This window comes from Colobus angolensis, unplaced genomic scaffold (genome assembly GCF_000951035.1).
Source record: "Colobus angolensis palliatus isolate OR3802 unplaced genomic scaffold, Cang.pa_1.0 Scaffold586, whole genome shotgun sequence".
NCBI lineage: Eukaryota > Metazoa > Chordata > Mammalia > Primates > Cercopithecidae > Colobus > Colobus angolensis.
In genome coordinates, this window is record NW_012119443.1 from 263,203 (window position 1) to 281,611 (window position 18,409).

Here is an 18,409-nt window from a genome sequence, read left to right on the forward strand (position 1 = left end):
AATAGTTTCAGAAGGAATGGTACCAGCTCCTCCTTTTACCTCTGGTAGAATTCGGCTGTGAATCCGTCTGGTCCTGGAATTTTTTTGGTTGGTAAGCCATTAATTATTGCCTCAATTTTATTTCTACTTTGAGGAGATTATTTCCTCTTGATCCTTTCCTAATGTCCTCAATTCTCTTTTTAAATCTCATTTGCCTGCCTAAAATGTGGTGTTCCTCATAGCGCTGCCCTCCCCTCCCTTTCTCTAGTCCCTTGTGCCCTAATCACAGTTTTTTCCTCTTCCATCTGAGCTCTTCCCAGACCTTCAGCTTTCATACTTCATGTAAAATTTATAGTCTTTATTGCTGAGATCCTTCCTGAGCTTTCAATGGACGTTGCCAGGACTTTCTTTTTATCTTCACATGTAAATCTTTACATTTCTCAAACACATTTGCCCACACAAACCCACAGCATCCTGTGTTTACTATCTCTATTGATATCATTACTCTCCTCCAGTAACCTCCGATTCACCCTCGAGTGCTACTCCTTCTTCCACAATTCTCTAAAAATTTAGTTCTAAGATGCATCAGATTATCTCCTTTTCCGGTTCTACTGCTACTGACTTACTTCAGAACATTTATTTCAATTATTATAATAGCTTTCCCTATACTTTCCATTACCTCTTGCCAGAATGTCCTCCTATCACATTTACATCTAGCTCTGAGACAGTTCTTTCCGAGGCATGCTGTGGTTTTATGGATGATGTGTTCTGTCCTCTGTTCGTGCAGCTACAGTAGGAGCACACAAGGAGGAGTGCTTTTGCTCATCTCTGTATCTTTCCAACATCCAGCATGTTACTAATGTACATAAGACATTCACTATTGTTAGGAATTAAATTAAACATTTATTGTTGAATTGGATTAATTTAATTTATTTCCACTCCTAAGTATGTTCATCTCAGGAATGGAGGAGCCCCCTTCTCCAAAATTAGACTCAATCATTAGGCATTTTTAACACCTTAGCAAGTATTTAATTTTTGCTTGAGATTCTCAGAAAGAGAATCTCCTATGAATTTTTAAGACTGGAACTCCTTACATGAAAATCTAAATTTTCTATTTACATGGATACTTGATGAATCCATTCATAATACGTTTAACTGAAAGTAACTGAAAGCTTGGCTAGATATTGCTTAAATGCATAGCATCTATGTGTGTGTTTATGTGTATTTTAGTTTGTATGCCACAAGTAGGAGAGCGGTAGTCTGTCACAGAGCTGCCACATTACCCCAATGAGCCAATAATATACTTCTTTCTGCTTTTTGATCTGCTTTGCACATAGGTTTCTTTATTCCTCATAATTTTCACCTCTTAATCACAAAGTGACTCCTATAACCCAAATGCATTCCTGCCCGAATTCCAGGTAGCAAACAGGAGGAAGAAATGACTACTTAGACTTAGCACTTTTATTTATTCCCGGTGACATGTGCCTAAATTGTGTTTTTAAAAAATGTGAGTATTCTTAAGAGGGAATGTTTAACCATTTAGCCCCTAAAATAAGGAATATGTATTGTGTAGGTGCTTTGCAGTATCTATAATATATCATGATACCAAGGCAAGCAATCTTTTTTAAAACGTATGTACTCACAGCAAATCCACATTTCATTATTTTAGATTTAATTATCTGGGAATTCAATGCATATATGTAATATTTAATTTAAAGGCATTTTGAAAATGACAGTAATCTTAAAACCACAATGCAGAATAAATACATCTTCCTAACTCCTACTTGCTGGATTTTGTTTTGTTCTCCCCTTACTATCAGTCAAACCAGCCTTTGTAATCCAGCCCCAGGACACAGAAGTTTTAATTGGCACCAGCACAACTTTGGAATGTATGGCCACAGGCCACCCACACCCCCATATCACTTGGACCAGGGACAATGGATTGGAGCTGGATGGATCCAGGCACATGGCAACGTCCAGTGGACTTTACTTACAGAACATCACACAACGGGATCACGGTCGATTTACCTGTCATGCTAACAATAGCTATGGCTCTGTTCAAGCTGCAGCAAACATAATTGTACAAGGTATGGGAGCAGAAGGTCATGATTGAAATGTTCCTCCCGCCACACTCAGAAAATTATTTTTCAACTTAAATAACGTCATGTACATCAGTGGAGAGATATTTTTATTTGCCAATTATTTCTTGACACAATAAAACTTTCAAAGCTAATCTGTTTCAAGTTAAAAGTTGTTTTTTTTCTTTCCTACTTCAATCTTTATCCAAAGGTCAGAATCAACCATTAGCAACAAAAGAGATGGAGTCATTAATCTGGAAGGAAACTGTCAAGAAATATTTGTGCTTCAGAATATTTTACAGATACAGGAAAGACAGTACAGATATGAAAGTGAAAAGGCTGTGCCCTGTGTTCATAGTCACTTACCAAACTGTCTACTCAACAGAGCTTGAGGACATGTTGAAGGCTCCTGCAAGGCCAGGCTGTTTAACAACAGCAATAATAAAACTATTCTGAATCCAGAAATTAACTTATATGCATGGGCATGCAATCGTGTTATAAGGAAGGCACATTCTTCTTTGTACTTTAGTTCTCAGCCTGGGGTGGCCCCTTGCTTTCTGGTGTGTGTGCGTGCATGTGTTTGTGTGTGTGTGGATGTGTTTGTGTCCGTGTGTGTGTGTGTGTGCATGTGTGCTTGCATGCCATCCTCCTGTAGGGTTAGAGTTTAGTAAACAGCATAATATAAGTGCTATTGGAGTCATACCAAAAGTCCTGTTCTTTCTAAAACAGTTTTTCATCAGTTGACGAGAGTACGGTAATTCACATTAAGGGCTTCCCGATGTCATGAATATTTTGATTGAGTTAAGTTTCATTATTTTAAGATTTGCATGGGATGTTGTCTACCAAAACACTGAACCTTGTGAAACTTAGAACGGAGAAAAATGGAAGTGGCCAGCCTAGTGCAGTGCCTGAGTTGGGAGGGCTTCAGAACCCCAAGAGTGATCTTGGCCTCCATAAAGCACAAGGCTTCCTCTAGCCTAGGCTTCCTGCATTCAGAGAATGTTTTTTAATTTGAACTGCTTAGCATCAACTCCTTAAGTAGCAATAGATCAATACTTTCTTGTTCCTATTTACATGTCTCAGGAAAAAAAATTGTGTTTTTCCCTAGAACTGCTAATATCCTGAAAATACTTTCCTTCCTCTAATAAGAAGGTGCAGAAATGAAATATTTTCTTGGGGGAAATTACTTTTAAAGGACCCAGACATTATTTTTAAACTTTTAATATGTTAAGATTGAAAAATGCTTTCAAAGACATTGTGTTTGTGTTTTGTTTTGCTTACATCATTTTGTGTTCAATGTCTGTTTTTTTAGAATCCTAATGCCTGATCACTTTCACATGTTAGTGGTTGCCTGTATTCGACACTGTACTAGGCTTTTGTTTCTCAGCTTTTTCCATGTACTTCCTTCCTATGTTTCTGTCTGCTCATCTGCGTCAGTCAATGCTTAACAGAACTCTGGTAACATTTACCATCCTGCCTATTTCTTATACCGCAATATGCTAATGATTTCTTGTTACCAGTGAGTTTGCACTGAAATGGCCATCTGCTTGTCCTTTGTTATTTGTGACCATGTACTTGTGTCACTTTTGGATCTGTGTGTCCAGATTTTTAATTGATTTCAAAAACGTCCGTTAATCATTCTATGTATTTATTTAAAAGGCTGATTTTATTTGCCTAGTCATAGAGTAAACATTTTAAGAGCTATCCTTTTGTGTCATTTTAACAGGTTTCTACCCATGTTCTTGATCTTTTAATGTCTATTAAAACTGAAATCACAGTTAGCCACAGATAAACTTCCTTTTTCAGACTGACTGGAACAAATATAAATAATAAATAAAACGACACAAAAAAGCTTCAATGAAAGATATGAATCACAGTGTGGACACATAGGTAAAAAGGCCTATGGTCATCAGCAATGTAAATCAAAATGCTTTATGTGTGAGGCAGCACCTTAATGAGTAGCCAGAATCTTAGATTTTAATAAAATAGCAAAACACTTCATCTCAGCATGTGCTATTTTATCACTGGAGGTGGGTCTCAGAAGGCCATCATTTTAAATGGAAAGCCCAAAAACGTCAGCTTCATCATTCCTGTCTAATTATTCCACCTTCTCTGCCTGCTTTGGTGATGTTCATAATTTCTTCATCGACCTAGCAAGCTGCTCATTTTATTGTTAGAAGCAAATGTAAACTGACTATTTTCTTAAACGTTTTCTATACTTTGCTAAGATGTGCATCTTGGATTCTGTTAAAAGTGAGAACACGTGAAGCTTAACAATTCTTTTCACACAGACTTGGCTAACTGTGAACTTTAACTATTATTAAAGTTATTATTAAATGTTAATGTTTTTAATAATTAAAATAAAATAAAATTTTAATATTTTAGTAATTATTAAAGTTAGTATTATTCAAAAGTTGAAATCAAATTTCCCAACCCTAGAACCAGGACTACATTATTTCTCTTAACTACTATCATCTTTTGTTATATAGCTCTTTTACTGTGTCATGAATCTATTTTTTAATGTAGAAATACTTTTGTTCTTTTTAAGTTGTTCTTAGTAATTTTGGGAGTTAGTGTAATGTTCTGGAAAGAACATCAAGCTGGGGGTTGAGCGGCCCGGATTCTCTACTATCTTTTCTACTTATTAGCTCTGACTGAGAGAAATTCAATCCTCCCTCCCACAGTCTGAATTTTCTCATCTGTAAAGTGAGGAGCCCGAAATTGCTGATTTGTGGGCTGTTTTCCAGCTTGACTCTTCTAGAACTCTACTACAAATAGCTTGCAGGCATTCCTGAGAGTTTCCATGAATTTGTGTGACTTGGAAATTTATCTTATACCATAGTTATTTAGTCCAGCACCTTACTCAGAATCGATGATGACTTTAAAAAACTCTTTAGTACCTGCACACAGTATGAAACTTGCAACAAATACACTTTGCCAAATATTATTTACTTTGTCATGTTTCTTGTATTTCCAGATGCAGGTGCAAGAAAGGAGGTAGGAGGAATTGTGCAAAAATCTAACAAGGCAGAGAAATGATTTGTCAGGTTGTCAAAGTTATTTGAACCAGAGTGACTCCATCTTGAATGGGGGCTGGGTAAAATGAGGATGAGACCTGCTGGCCTGGATTCCTAGCAGGTTTGGCATTCTTAGTCACAGGATGAGAGAGGAGGTTGGCACAATATACAGGGCACAAAGACCCTGCTGATAAAACAAGATGCAGTAAAGGAGCTGGCAAAAAACCTGCCAAAACCAAGATGGTGATGACAGTGACGCCTGGTTGTTCTCACTGCTCATTGTATGCTAATTATAATGCATTAGCATGTTATAAGACACTCCTACCAGCACCAGGACAGTTTACAAATGCCATGGCAATGTCAGGAAGTTACCTCTTATGATCTAAAGTGGGGAGGAACTCTAAGTTTTGGGAATTGCCCACCCCTTTCCTGGAAAACTCGTAAATAATCCACCTCATGTTTAGCACATAATTGAGAAATAACTGTACGTATACTCAGCCAAGCAGCCTATACTGCTACTCTGCCTGTGGAGCAGCCATTCTTTATTCCTTTACTTTCCTAATAAACCTGCTTTCACTTTACTCTATGGATTTGCCTCATATTCTGTCTTGCACAAAGTCCAAGAACCCTCTTTTGGGGTCTGTATTGGGACCCCTTTCCAGTTACAAAATCAATTGCAAAAGTTCTTTTGATCACTTAGGCTTTGCTGGGGATCATTGTGCTCTTCTTAAATGGCCACATTGATTCATTTTTTTATTCAATCAAAGAGTCACAGACAGAATCCCTTTTCAGGAATGGTATATGCAATTATTAGCTATTTCTTATTTATATAAAATCAATAATACAAAATCTGAATATTTGGAACTCTGAATTTTGACAAATGTGACTTTTTCAAGAGTATAATTTCAAGTGTTTTAGGAACATTAATCTTAAGGAGCTTGTTTTTCTTTCTGAAATCGAAAAATCAACTCGTTTCAAATTTTATTGTGCATGTGAAAATTTAGAGAAAATGGTTTTGTTAATAGTTTAAAGTACAATTTGTAGCTTTAAATATGTTTATCACATCTAGTAAAATGATAACCAATATGATTTAATCATGGGAAACAGCTGCCATAAGATTTAGAAATAGTTTCTTCTCCTTGGCTACTGCTGTTCTACTTTGCAGACCAGATGTGTGTATTTCTGGCTTCCTTGCAAACAGGCACAAACATACAGAAGCATCTCCACCCTCTTTATAACCTTGTTTATGTATAACTGGAAACAAATTCTGATCACACGACATATTTGAACACATTTTCTTTTTTCTATTGGCACTGAAAATTTCTAAAATAATTTTCAATTTTGATGTATGTTTCATTCTCTTTAGCTCCTCCACAATTTACAGTAGCCCCCAAGGATCAAGTGGTGCTGGAAGAGCATGCTGTAGAGTGGCTCTGTGAAGCTGACGGCAACCCACCTCCTGTAATTATCTGGACAAAAACAGGTATTAGAACATCTACAAGTAATTGTGGGGAAAAATAAACGCCTTCTTTTGTGGAGCGTAAAAAACATGGTTTAAATTAATTATCGAAGGTATATCATGGACATTAAAAAATTACACAGAAAGTAATCTTTGATCTAAAAATAACATCATCATAATTTTTGTGGGTTTTGAGTTTTGGCATTTGAGTGTGTGGCCTTCCTGAGATCATCCTTTGTTGGACTTGGCTTCCTGATTTTTAAAATAAAATTATTGGAAAGCGTACAGTTTTTGTTTTTGTTTTTTGTTTTTGAGACAGAGTCTCGCTCTGTCGCCCAGGCTGGAGTGCAGTGGAGCGATCTTGGCTCACTGCAAACTCCGCCTCCCGAGTTCACGCCATTCTCCTGCCTCAACCTGTAGCTGGGAAGACAGGCGCCCACCACCACGCCCGGCTACTTTTTTTGTATTTTTAATAGAGACGGGGTTTCACTGTGTTAGCCAGGATAGTCTTGATCTCCTGATCTCGTGATCTGCCCACCTCGGCCTCCCAAAGTGCTAGGATTACAGGAGTGAGCCACCGCGCCCGGCCGCAAGAGTAGCAGTTTTAAACATTTCTTTCTAGTGGGAGAATTTTCTTCTAGTACAAAATGAAATCATAAGTGAAATGAAATCCGAAGTGAAGCCGCAAAAAAGAGCTCCTGTTCCTGAAGTGTGGGTGGGTGGGGCGTGGGCCTGGCAAGGATCTAACCCCCTGTGCCCCGCCAAGGGGCCATACACTTCCAGGGAACCTGGGCACATAACAGAACAGGATTGACAATTGGCTGGATGAGAGCTTGTCTAAGATTCCTCCGGGCTTGGAAATCCTACTTTCCGTATTAGTTAAGGTACTAAATAAAATTCAAAATACATCTACATTTATGAATTTCTTGTATTAATTTTTTTGCTTTGTTCTTTATGAGATTAGTTGATAGGAGGTAGACTTTGGAACCATAAAGCCTTGGTTCACATCTCCACTCCTCCTCTATTTGCTTGTCATGTGACCTTGGGCAAAGGTGTTAACTGCTGTTTTCCAGACTCCTTGTTGCTATGGTGGGGGTGATGACGTTTCCTACATCATAGGGCGGTTGTGGTGATTGATTTGAATAATTTATACTCTTCAACATTTAGAACAGTTGATGGCACAGTGTGTGTATGCTCAATAGGGTTAGCTATTCCTTTTTCCATCTATAACAAGACATTCATTAAGACACAAGTTTTCACTAATCTAGTTGAAAATGATAATCTGATTTAATTGTTAATGACCAAAAGAAGAAAGTGTTAAGAAGGATTCAGAAGCTCATATAAGCTCAGAAGTGAAAAGTACAATGGCCTCTCGTTGTCTGTGTAGAGTAACAGCATGAATGTCACAAAATCACCATTTTCGATATGCTGCCTCTGCATTTTAAACGTATTTCAATCACGTTGTTGTGTTCCAAAGATTGCATACACATGATAGACAATTGCCACGAAGATATCTGAAAATCTAATTTAAGAATCAGATTGGTTTTGAAATTTGCTTTCTGATTATAGTAAGGCTGAGGGGCACAAACATGAAGGTTAAAAATTCATTAGGAGGCTGGGCTGTTCTGGTGACAGATGAGAATGCAGTGGCAGATGTTCCGGGACAAGCAGCATGGGGATGCTGTGTTTCTGGAGTTGCAATGCTAGGGCAGAACCCTCACAGTACACCCTAGCACAGAGGATTTCCTGAAAGACAGGCCTCACCCTTTACCCAAGAGAGCCAGCAGCTCCGGCTTTCAGTGCTCTGGGCCATGTAGAATACTTTCTTTACCTCTTTTTGCAGGAGGGCAGCTCCCTGTGGAAGGCCGGCATACAGTTCTCTCCTCTGGCACTTTGAGAATTGACCATGCAGCACAGCATGATCAAGGCCAATATGAATGTCAAGCAGTCAGTTCATTGGGGGTGAAAAAAGTGTCTGTGCAGCTGACTGTAAAACCCAAAGGTAATATATACTGCGATTCATATTCGCATTCTGAAGTGTGCACCTCTCTCTCTCTATATATATATGCGTGTATATATATATACATATATATATAGTCATAGGACCTAAGAAATGCAAATTTGATATCTTCTTCCAATCAGTCTTTTATATAACTTCATTTTTTAGAATTCTATTTCATTCATACTAATTATGATTATGCTTTCCTTAAAAATGCCATTTCAGGTTTTCTTAAAAAATTTTTTTACCATTACTATGATTACTTAGTCCTTCCTGCCTAGACTATCTCACAAAAGAATGCAGCTTCTCAGGCCTGACGGACTGAATCTCACTCTGACACTGAAGTATGTTTTATGCTCAGTGGTATCAGGAATACAGTAAAGACACTCCCTTCAGACTCTTCATGTGACAACTGTACTTAGGTTTATCCTACATAATATATATTGTGGAATGAGATTGTGTTATTCATCCATAATTTATTGTCAACTGAGATGTAAAAAGGGAAAAAAATTCAAGATCTGAATTTTTAAAGATAATTCCAATATAAAAATGAAAAATGGTTGTTATTAATTACTATTGAAATTTTTTCTTAGTTTCTGGCTTATGGTGAAATGATGGAACTTAATTACAAAATGCACAGCACCTAAACTGCGTTTTCAGCACTGCTGTACATTTCAATATAATTTCCTGAGTCTCTCCACAATTTGCTACAATTTGTTCTGACGTAGTAGATCTCAATTCAGAGGTAACATATGTTGATGAGAGCATAGGGGAAGGAAAAGCAAAGCTCTGCTGCATGCGTCAATGTAGGTGTGAGAAGAAGCCTTGGGAATGCTGACAAGTTCATGATGCCTGAACACAGATGAAACCCTACACGGAGCTACTGTCTACATATGGTCTGTTAGCAATTACTTTCCCCTTGTATTTTAGACATATTAAACATTTTTTTTTTTTTTAAAGGAAGTTGAGGTTCCATGAGAGGGAAAAAGGATTGTAGGGAAGACGTGCAAATAGCAACTCAAACGAGTGGGAAGATTTGAAAACACAATTGTGGAAAGGTGTCAAGCTATGATGTGCCCTGGCAAACCTTTCTGTCTAAGAGGAAATAACAAAAGCGAGTGTGCAGAATGTTTCAAACTACTTTTGAATTGGTGTTCAACTAAAATCCAAAAATTAGGTGGTATTTACATTGTATGTTTTAAAATGGGACCAATAGTAAGTCCACACATATTATTAAAACCAAATATGAAGTAAGGACATCAAATAGCCTAATCTTGATTTTTCCCCATTGCCAAATCCTTTCACTTGACTTGCTCCTTTTTTTTTTTTTGAGACGGGGTCTCACTCTGTCGCCCAAGCTAGAGTGCAGTGGCCGGATCTCAGCTCACTGCAAGCTCCGCCTCCCAGGTTCATGCCATTCTCCTGCTTCAGCCTCCCGAGTAGCTGGGACTACAGGCGCCCGCCACCTCGCCCGGCTAGCTTTTTGTATTTTTTAATAGAGACGGGGTTTCATCGTGTTAGCCAGGATGGTCTCCATCTCCTGACCTCGTGATCCGCCCGTCTGGGCCTCCCAAAGTGCTGGGATTACAGGCTTGAGCCACCGCGCCCGGCTGACTTGCTCCTGTTGATGCTTTAGATCTCAATCTAGAAGCCACTTCATTTCCCTAAGGAGCCTTCCTCAACTCTCTAAGACCACTCTAAGTTGCCCCTGTTGAAATTAGTATTAGAATACACCATTTAATCTAGGAGTTGGCATATGTAGAAGAATTTGGTAAATCTACCAAATATCCGTAGTTGAGAAAATGCCACTAGCAATTGGCATGAATATGGAAGCAAACAAGTTTTTTAGAGAACAAAGGAACAAAGGGCCCTAAGTGTCGCACCAGATTTTGTGAATAGTGGCAGGTGAGAGCCATATGGAAGGAGTTAGTTGGGATGGTTAGTTGAATTGGAACACATCAGATCTAGACTTCAGACTATAAAACTATTGAAAGTCTTGATCACATTGATTATTCAGAATATTCATTAACCTGGGCTGAGGGTGGTGGTTGCTCATGCCTGTAATCCCAGAACTTTGGGAGGCTGAGGCTGGTGGATCACCTGTGATCAGGAGTTCAAGACTAGTTTGGGCATATGGTGAAACCCTGTCTCTACCAAAACTACAAATATTAGCCAGGCGTGGTGACATGTGCTGTAGTCCCAGCTACTCGGGAGACTGAGTTGGGAGGCTGAGGAGGGAGAATCGTTTGAACCCAGGAGGCAGAGGTTTCAGTGACCAAAGATCACGCCACTGCACTCCAGCCTGGGCGACAAAGCAAGACTCTATCTTAAAAAAAAAAAAAAAAAAAAAAAAAATATATATATATATATATATATAAAGAATATTTGTTAACCTAAAGAGGATAAGATAACTTGGAATAGAGAAAAATGAAAGTCAGAAACCACTGGAGCCACTACTGTCACCAAGTGATACGAGATCTATAAACTAGGATCACAGTGGTGGGAAGGGAAGAGCGAATGAATTCAAGAAAAGGTATAGCAGGTTGAATCATTTTATCTCCGAGATTATGAACAACATTTTCCCCCCAGTACCTGTTCCCAGTAATACTTTGCAGAACTTTCATCTGTTTCCAGCTAGGAATCGGCTTCCTTGACTATATTTTGGGCATATTGCGCATGAATTTCATGTGCTATGACAGTCTTATTCTGCCTAAGGTGTCTTAGTGTTGAATTTCCTTTGGGTATTAGGTGTTTTTTGTTTTTGTTTTTTTTTTTTACTATGAAGAATCAAATACTATTTTATTTAAGGAGTGTTCTCTTGAATTAATGCTTTTAACATTGCTTCTGTCTCATTATTTGTTTCCTTTTGGGGAACCTCCACATTTTGTGCATGTTGCAATACTTCTCAAAGTGTGTTCCATGGTTGCTGGTTGAGGGAGATCCCCAGATCCTCGAGGGGACTTCCTAGGTTAAAAATTTCTCCTAATAGTATCAGTAATTTGCCTTTTCGCTGAGTTGACATTTGCGCTGATGGTGCAAAAGTCATGGTGGGTAAAACTGCTGGAGCCTCAGCCTGAACCAAGACAGTGGGTGCCAAATGGTAGGAGTATATCATTATATCCTTTGTTTGTAGCAGAAAGTAAAAAAGAAAGGTAATTTAACTTGATGCTGTTATTGATGAAATGGGGAAATACTACTTTCATTAAATTTTGACCTTTACATACATATCCTTTCAGTAGTTTGTGTGATAAAATAAATTGTCAAAAGAAGCTACCAATTGTCAAATTTTGGTATAGTATCAAAGAATGTTTACAATTATCTGAAAAAATCCTTAAAAATACTCCTCTACTTTTAAAAACATGTCTTTGTGAGGTAATATTTTATTCATAGACTTCAACCAAAACAACTAATTGTAAGAGATTGAATTTGGAAGCAGTTCTTCTATTATTGAGATTTGTAAAACAATGCTACTCTACTCATTACTTTTTAAAGAAAATATAATTAATTTTCATAAAAATGTGTTATTTAAAAATGCTATGAGTTTATAATCGTAATTTTAAAATGAACGCATAACTTTTTAAATTCTCAGTTTTAGTTTCCGATGCACACGTAAGCCATATAAATAAAAGCTCTTAGTGCTTGTCAATAATTTTTGAAAGTAAAGGGTTCCTGAGGCCAAAATAATTGGGTGCCACTCATCTGTTGATCTTCTTTGCCCAATGTCTAGCTCTCTCTCTTTATCTTCAATTCCTTTTAGCTCTTTGTTTTCAGAGCATTATGCTGGCTTTTTTCATATCTGTCTTCATATTTCTCATGTGTTTTTGACATTGTCTTTTCACTCCGGAGGTGCTTCTAGCCCTTACTTACGCATTTTATTTTTTCCACTAGTATTTTGGATGAGTATATGCAAATATTTGTAAGCAATGGATAAAATTACTGATTTTACAGAAAAATCTAATTAATGAAAATTTAGGTCAAAAGAGAGAGAAATTAACACAATGTTACAAGGAGAAAACAAGTTGCCAGAGATCAGAGCAGAACAGATATTCAAATTATGACTCTCTGGCATGGCTGTAGAGGTTGTTAATTATTCCATGTGTTAAACCTGTAGAAGAGCTACGTTTAGTAAATCATGTGGTCAGGTGCTTTTCCAGGAGGAACTATCACTCCTTTAAATAACATTTCCAATGTTATTTAAATTGCTTCGAAGATTAGAAAATAATTAATGCCATAAAGTATTTTTTAAAAACAAGCATAATCTTGATAATAAAACTCTAAGAATTAATTAAAAATAAAAAAGCAAAGCTCTTACATATCCACACAAAAATCCAAAATGAAAATAAATAAATATAATCATTGGTATCAAAGAATCCAGCAGCACATTCAAAACATTAGTGGCATTTATTCCAGAAATTTAAGAATAAAACAGTAGTAGGAAAGAATATATTTTATTAATTAACATACTTTATATTAATAGATTTAAGAAGAAAAATCATGAGTATTTCCATAGCTACTAAAAAGACATTTGTTAAACATTCAACATTCATTCTCATCAAAAACTCTTCATAACATAGGTCTGAATAGATATTTCTTTAACATAAAATAGGTCTGCTGAACTCATTAGCTAGAATCTTGCTTAATCAATGAGTGAGATAATATTTTCATAAAGAAAGGAACAGAACAAAGATTTCTACTCTCATCCCTGTCATTTAACATAGAGTTGAGTGATAAATCATCAAAATTAGGTAAGATATGCAAGCAAGAATAACTAAGAAAATTCTGAAAAAGAACCAGAATCAAGGAGGGCTAATTATACTGGATACTAAAACGCAAGATAAACCTACAATAATTAAAAAGTACCCAGATGGCATATTAGAAAATAATATGTAATCTACAAATTTGTTACATTTTATCTGGAAATTAAGGCACAAAAAGGGTAGCATTTTCTGTCAGTAAAGAAAGTAACTCAATTATAAAAGAGTTGGGACTAACTCAATAGACATATGGAAAAGTGACCCTGGGTCCATGTCACATGGGTTTTGTTCTGGAGGTGTCCTTCCCAGTGAGGGTACAGAAAAAGGGAGGAGAAAAGCCAGTCAGCAGTGTGGCGACCTCTCCTTCTGTTGCTGCGTGGCCTTGCTTGGTCATCAGGGTGTTCTGCGTGGCCAGCTCCCAGGCTTCATGTGTGTATTATTCAGAGGCCATATTAAAGTCCTCCCAGTACTCTATTCCCTGATGTGAGACATCCAGCTCCAGCGTTTGGTCTTTCAGCCAATCTTACCTCCTCTTAGAACCAACCCCAGCTAATTTTCCTCACTCAATGTACAGTCCTGCAGAGCATTTATTACCTGAAAGACAGCTTAAGTCACCATTTTCTGTGGTTACCACTAACTACCACAGTGATCAATCTGTAATCATCACAGTGATCTCTCTGTGTACCAGTACTGAGGGACTTCAGAAAGTTCATGGAGAAGGAATATTAGGAAAAAACTGTGCATGGATTTCATTTTTTTTTTGCACTAAAATAAATTGGCACTGACTTGTTATGGCATGTCACGTTGCCATGCTGCTCTGTCTCTCAGCTTTGCCTTTGCTTTCTAGTTCTCTGCTGCTGTTCACCTCTACCATGTCATCAAGTCCACTGACCAAGCAGACATCTAACTAGGGAAGTAAATGCTAGTCTCCGCTTCTGCATGACACTTTCAGTTTTATGGGAGGCAACTCTCTCTCCATATCCGAGAAAATGAAGGGCCTTGTATTAGTCCGTTCTCATGCTACCATGAAGAAATACCTGAGACTGAGTAATTTATAAAGAAAAGAGGTTTAATTGACTCACAGTTCTGCATGGCTGGGGAGGCCTCAGGAAACTTACAATCATGGCAGAAAGCAACTCTTCACAGTGTGGCAAAAAAAGAATGAGTGCCAAGCAAATGGGGAAGCCCCTTATAAAACCACCAGATCTCGTGAGAACTCACTATCACGAGAACAGTATGGGGGAAACCACCCCCATGATTCAATTATCTCCACCCAGTCCAGCCCTTGACACGTGGGGATTATTACAATTCAAAGTGAGATGTGGGTGGGGACACAGAGCCAAATTATATGAGGTCTCTTCCCCGCAGCACTGCACTGCCCAAAGACATGGGACCGTCTCTCCCACAGTCACCTGGTGGTGTCAGACAGGCTCTGGATCTGCTCAGTAAGCCCCACAGGGGAGAGGCAGTGCAATCCTGCTGGCCCTCTGCACCTCATGGCTGGGACACATCTCACTTTTCTCCCTGTGCCATAGGCCTTAGCAGTAATACTAAGACAGATGGAAAAGCCCCCTTAATACCCTGCTACCTGTGTTTTCAGACCCTTCCTGGTCTCAGGTATTTCTGTGTCCCAATTCAGACTCAAATGTGTAACTTCCTTCCTAGATAGATACTTTAGCTGTTATTTTAATTTTAAAATATATTTTGTAAGCAGAAGGTAAATACTGAATAAACGTGCACTGTCGGTCAGTAAGGGCAACATGTGTTGTGAGCTATGTAGAGTGTTTTGGGATAGCTGCAATGTGGGAGCGCTTTCATGGATGCTGTGGACTCATTCATGATGTTTCACTGGTAACATCCGCAGAGGTCACTGCCACACGAATTATTATTATTATTATTTTTCAATGGAATTTTTTGGAGGGGAATAGGTGGTGTTTGGTTACATGAATAAATTCTTTAGTGGTGATTTCTGAGATTTTGGTGCACCCATCACCCAAGCAGTGTACACTGTATCCAATGTGTAGTCTTTTATCTCTCACCACCCTCCCATCCTTTCCCCCGAGTCCCCAAAGTCCATTGTATCATTATTATCTCTTTTCATTCTTATAGCTTAGCTCCCACTTATGAGTGAGAGCATAAAATATTTGGTTTTCCATTTCTGAGTTACTTTACTTAGAATAATAGTCTTCAATTCCATCCAGGTTCCTGCAAATGCCATTATTTCATTCCCTTTTATGGCTGAGTAGTATTCCATGGCATGTGTGTGTGTATATATACAATTTATTCATCCATTTGTTGATTGATGGACATTTGGACTAGTTTCATATTTTTGCAATTGAAAATTGTGCTGTTATAAACCTGCATGTGCAGATTTCTTTTTGGTATAATGGCTTCTTCTTTTCCTCTGGGTAAATACCCAGTAGGGGAATTGTTGGATCAAATGGTAATTCTACTTTTCTTTTCTTTTTCTTTTTTTTTTTTTTTTTGGGACGGAGTCTGACTTTGTCACCCGGGCTGGAGTGCAGTGGTGCGATCTTGGTTTACTGCAACCTCTGCCTCCAGGGTTCAAGCGATTCTCTTCCCTCAGTCTCCCGAGTAGCTGAGATTACAGGTGCATGCTAACATGCCTGGCTAACATTTGTGTTTTTAGTAGAGATGGTTTTTTGCCATGTTGACCAGGCAGGTCCCAAACTCTTGGTCTCAAGTGATCCACCTACTTCGGCCTCCCAAAGTGTTGGGATTACAGGTGTGAGCCACCGCACCCGGCCTGTACTGTTAATTCTTTGGGGAATCTCTACACTGTTTTCCACAGTGGTTATACTAGTTTACATTCCCACCAGCAGTGTAAAAGTGTTCCCTTTCCACTACATCTACACCAACATCAATTTTTTTTTTTCATTTTTTGATTATGGCCATTCTTGCAGGAGTAAGGTGGTATCACATTTTTGCTTTGATTTGCATCTCCCTGATCATTTGTGATGTTGAGCATTTTTTTCATATGTTTGTTGGCCCTTTGTATGTCTTTTTTTGAGAATTGTCTATTCATGTCCTTAGCCTACTTTTTTGGGGGATTGTTTGTTTTTTTCTTGCTGATTTGTTTGAGTTCCTTGTAGATTCTGGATATTAGTCTTCATCAGATGCATAGATTGTGAAGATTTTCTTCTATTGTGTGGGTTGTCTGTTTACTCTGCTGATTATTTCTTTTACTGTGCAGAAGCTTGTTAGTTTAATTAAGTCTAATTTATTTATGTTTTTGTTGCATTTGCTTTTGGGTTCTTGGTCACGAAGTCTTTGCCTAAGCCAATGTCTAGAACGGTTTTTTCTGATGTTATCTTCTACAGTTTTTATGGTTTCAGGTCTTAAATTTAAGTCCTTGATCAACCTTGAGTTGATTTTTGTATAAGGTGAAAGATGAGGATCCAGTTTCATTCTTCTCCACATGGCTTGCCAATTATTCCAGCACCATTTGTTGAATAGGGTATCCTTTCCCCACTTTATGTTTTCGTTTGCCTTAATGAAGATCAGTGGGTCATAGGCATTTGGCTTTATTTCTGGGTTCTCTGTTCTGTTCCATTGGTTTATGTGCCTATTTGTATAACAGTTCCTTGCTGTATTGGTGACCAGACCTTATAGTACAGTTTGAAGTCAGGTAATGAGATGCTTCTAGATTTGTTCTTTTTGCTTAGTCTTGCTTTGGCTATGCAGGCTCTTTTTTGCTTCCATTTGAATTTTAGAATTGCTTTTTTTAGTTCCATGAAGAATGATGGTGGTATTTTAATGGGAATTGCATTGAACTTTTAGATTGCTTTTGGCAGTATGGTCATTTTCATAATATTGATTATACCCATTCATGAGCACAGGATCTATTTCCATTCATTTGTGTCATCTATGATTTCTTTCAGTAGTGTTTTGAACTTTTTGTTGTAGAGCTCTTTCACCTCCTTGATTAGATATACTTCTAAGTAGTTTATTTTATTTTTTGCAGTTATTGTCAAAGGAGTTGAGTTCCTGATTTGATTCTCAGTTTGGTTGCTCCTGTGTATATCAGTGCTACTGATTTGTGCACATTAATTTTCTATCCTGAAACTTTGCTGAACACATTTATCAGTTCTAGGAACTTTTTGGAGGAGCCTTTAGGGTTTTCTAGGTATACAATCATATTATCAGCAAACAGTGAGTTTAACTTCCTCTTTACTGATTTGGATGGACTTTATATTTCTTTCTCTTGTTCAATTGCTGTCTAGGACTTCCAGTACTATGTTGAATAGAAGTAGTAAGAGTGGGCATCCTTGTATTTTTCCAGTTCTCAGGGGTAGTGCTGTCAACTTTTCCCCATTCAGTATTATGTTGGTTGTAGGTTTATCATATATGATTTTTATTACCTTAGGATATTTCCCTTCTATGCAAATTTTGGTGAGGGTTTTAGTCATAAAGCGATGCTGGATTTTGTCAAATGCTTTTTCTGCATTTATTGATATGATCATGTTATTTTTGTTTTTAATTCTGTTTATGTGGTGTATCACACTTACTGATTTGCATATGTTAAACCATCTGTGCATCCCTGTTATAAAACCCACTTGATCATGGTGGATTAACATTTTGATATGTTGTTGAATTTGGTTAGCTAGTATTTTGTCAAGGATTTCTGCATCTATATTCATCAGGGATCTTGCTCTGTAGTTTTCTTCTTCCTTTTTTATTTTTGTTTTGAGACGGAGTCCCGCTCTGTTGCCCAGGCTGGAGTGCAGTGGCTCAATCTTGACTCACTGCCAGCTCTGCCTCCAGGGTTGATGCCATTCTCCTGCCTCAGCCTCCCAAATAGCTGGGACTACAGGAGCCAGCCACCACGCACAGCTAATTTTTTTTTTGGTATTTTTAGTGAAGACGGGGTTTCACCGTGTTAGCCAGGATGGTCTCAATCTTCTGACATTGTGATCCACCTGCCTCGGCCTCCCAAAGTGCTGGGATTACAGGAGTGAGCCACCGTGCCGGGCTGTAGTTTTCTTTTTCTATTATGTCCTTTCCTAGTTTTTGGTGTTAGGATGATACTGGCTTCATAGCATGATTTAGGGAAAATTCCCCCTTCTCTATCTTGTGGAATAGTGTCAGTAAGATCGATACCA

The 18,409-nt window shown here is 38.0% G+C and overlaps 1 protein-coding gene and 1 pseudogene across 1 annotated transcript in view; one reads left to right on the forward strand and one right to left on the reverse strand.

Annotated features, from left to right (window-relative positions):
• The window catches only part of PXDNL (peroxidasin-like), a 371,164-nt gene that overhangs the window by 218,012 nt on the left and 134,743 nt on the right, over positions 1–18,409 (forward strand). The window contains exons 10-12 of the mRNA XM_011962239.1: positions 1,800–2,066; positions 6,441–6,557; positions 8,377–8,535. Of these exons, the coding sequence (XP_011817629.1) occupies positions 1,800–2,066; positions 6,441–6,557; positions 8,377–8,535 (543 nt within the window). The remainder of the gene's footprint in view (positions 1–1,799; positions 2,067–6,440; positions 6,558–8,376; positions 8,536–18,409) is intronic.
• Positions 9,487–18,409, reverse strand: part of LOC105526292 — an 11,923-nt pseudogene continuing 3,000 nt past the window's right edge.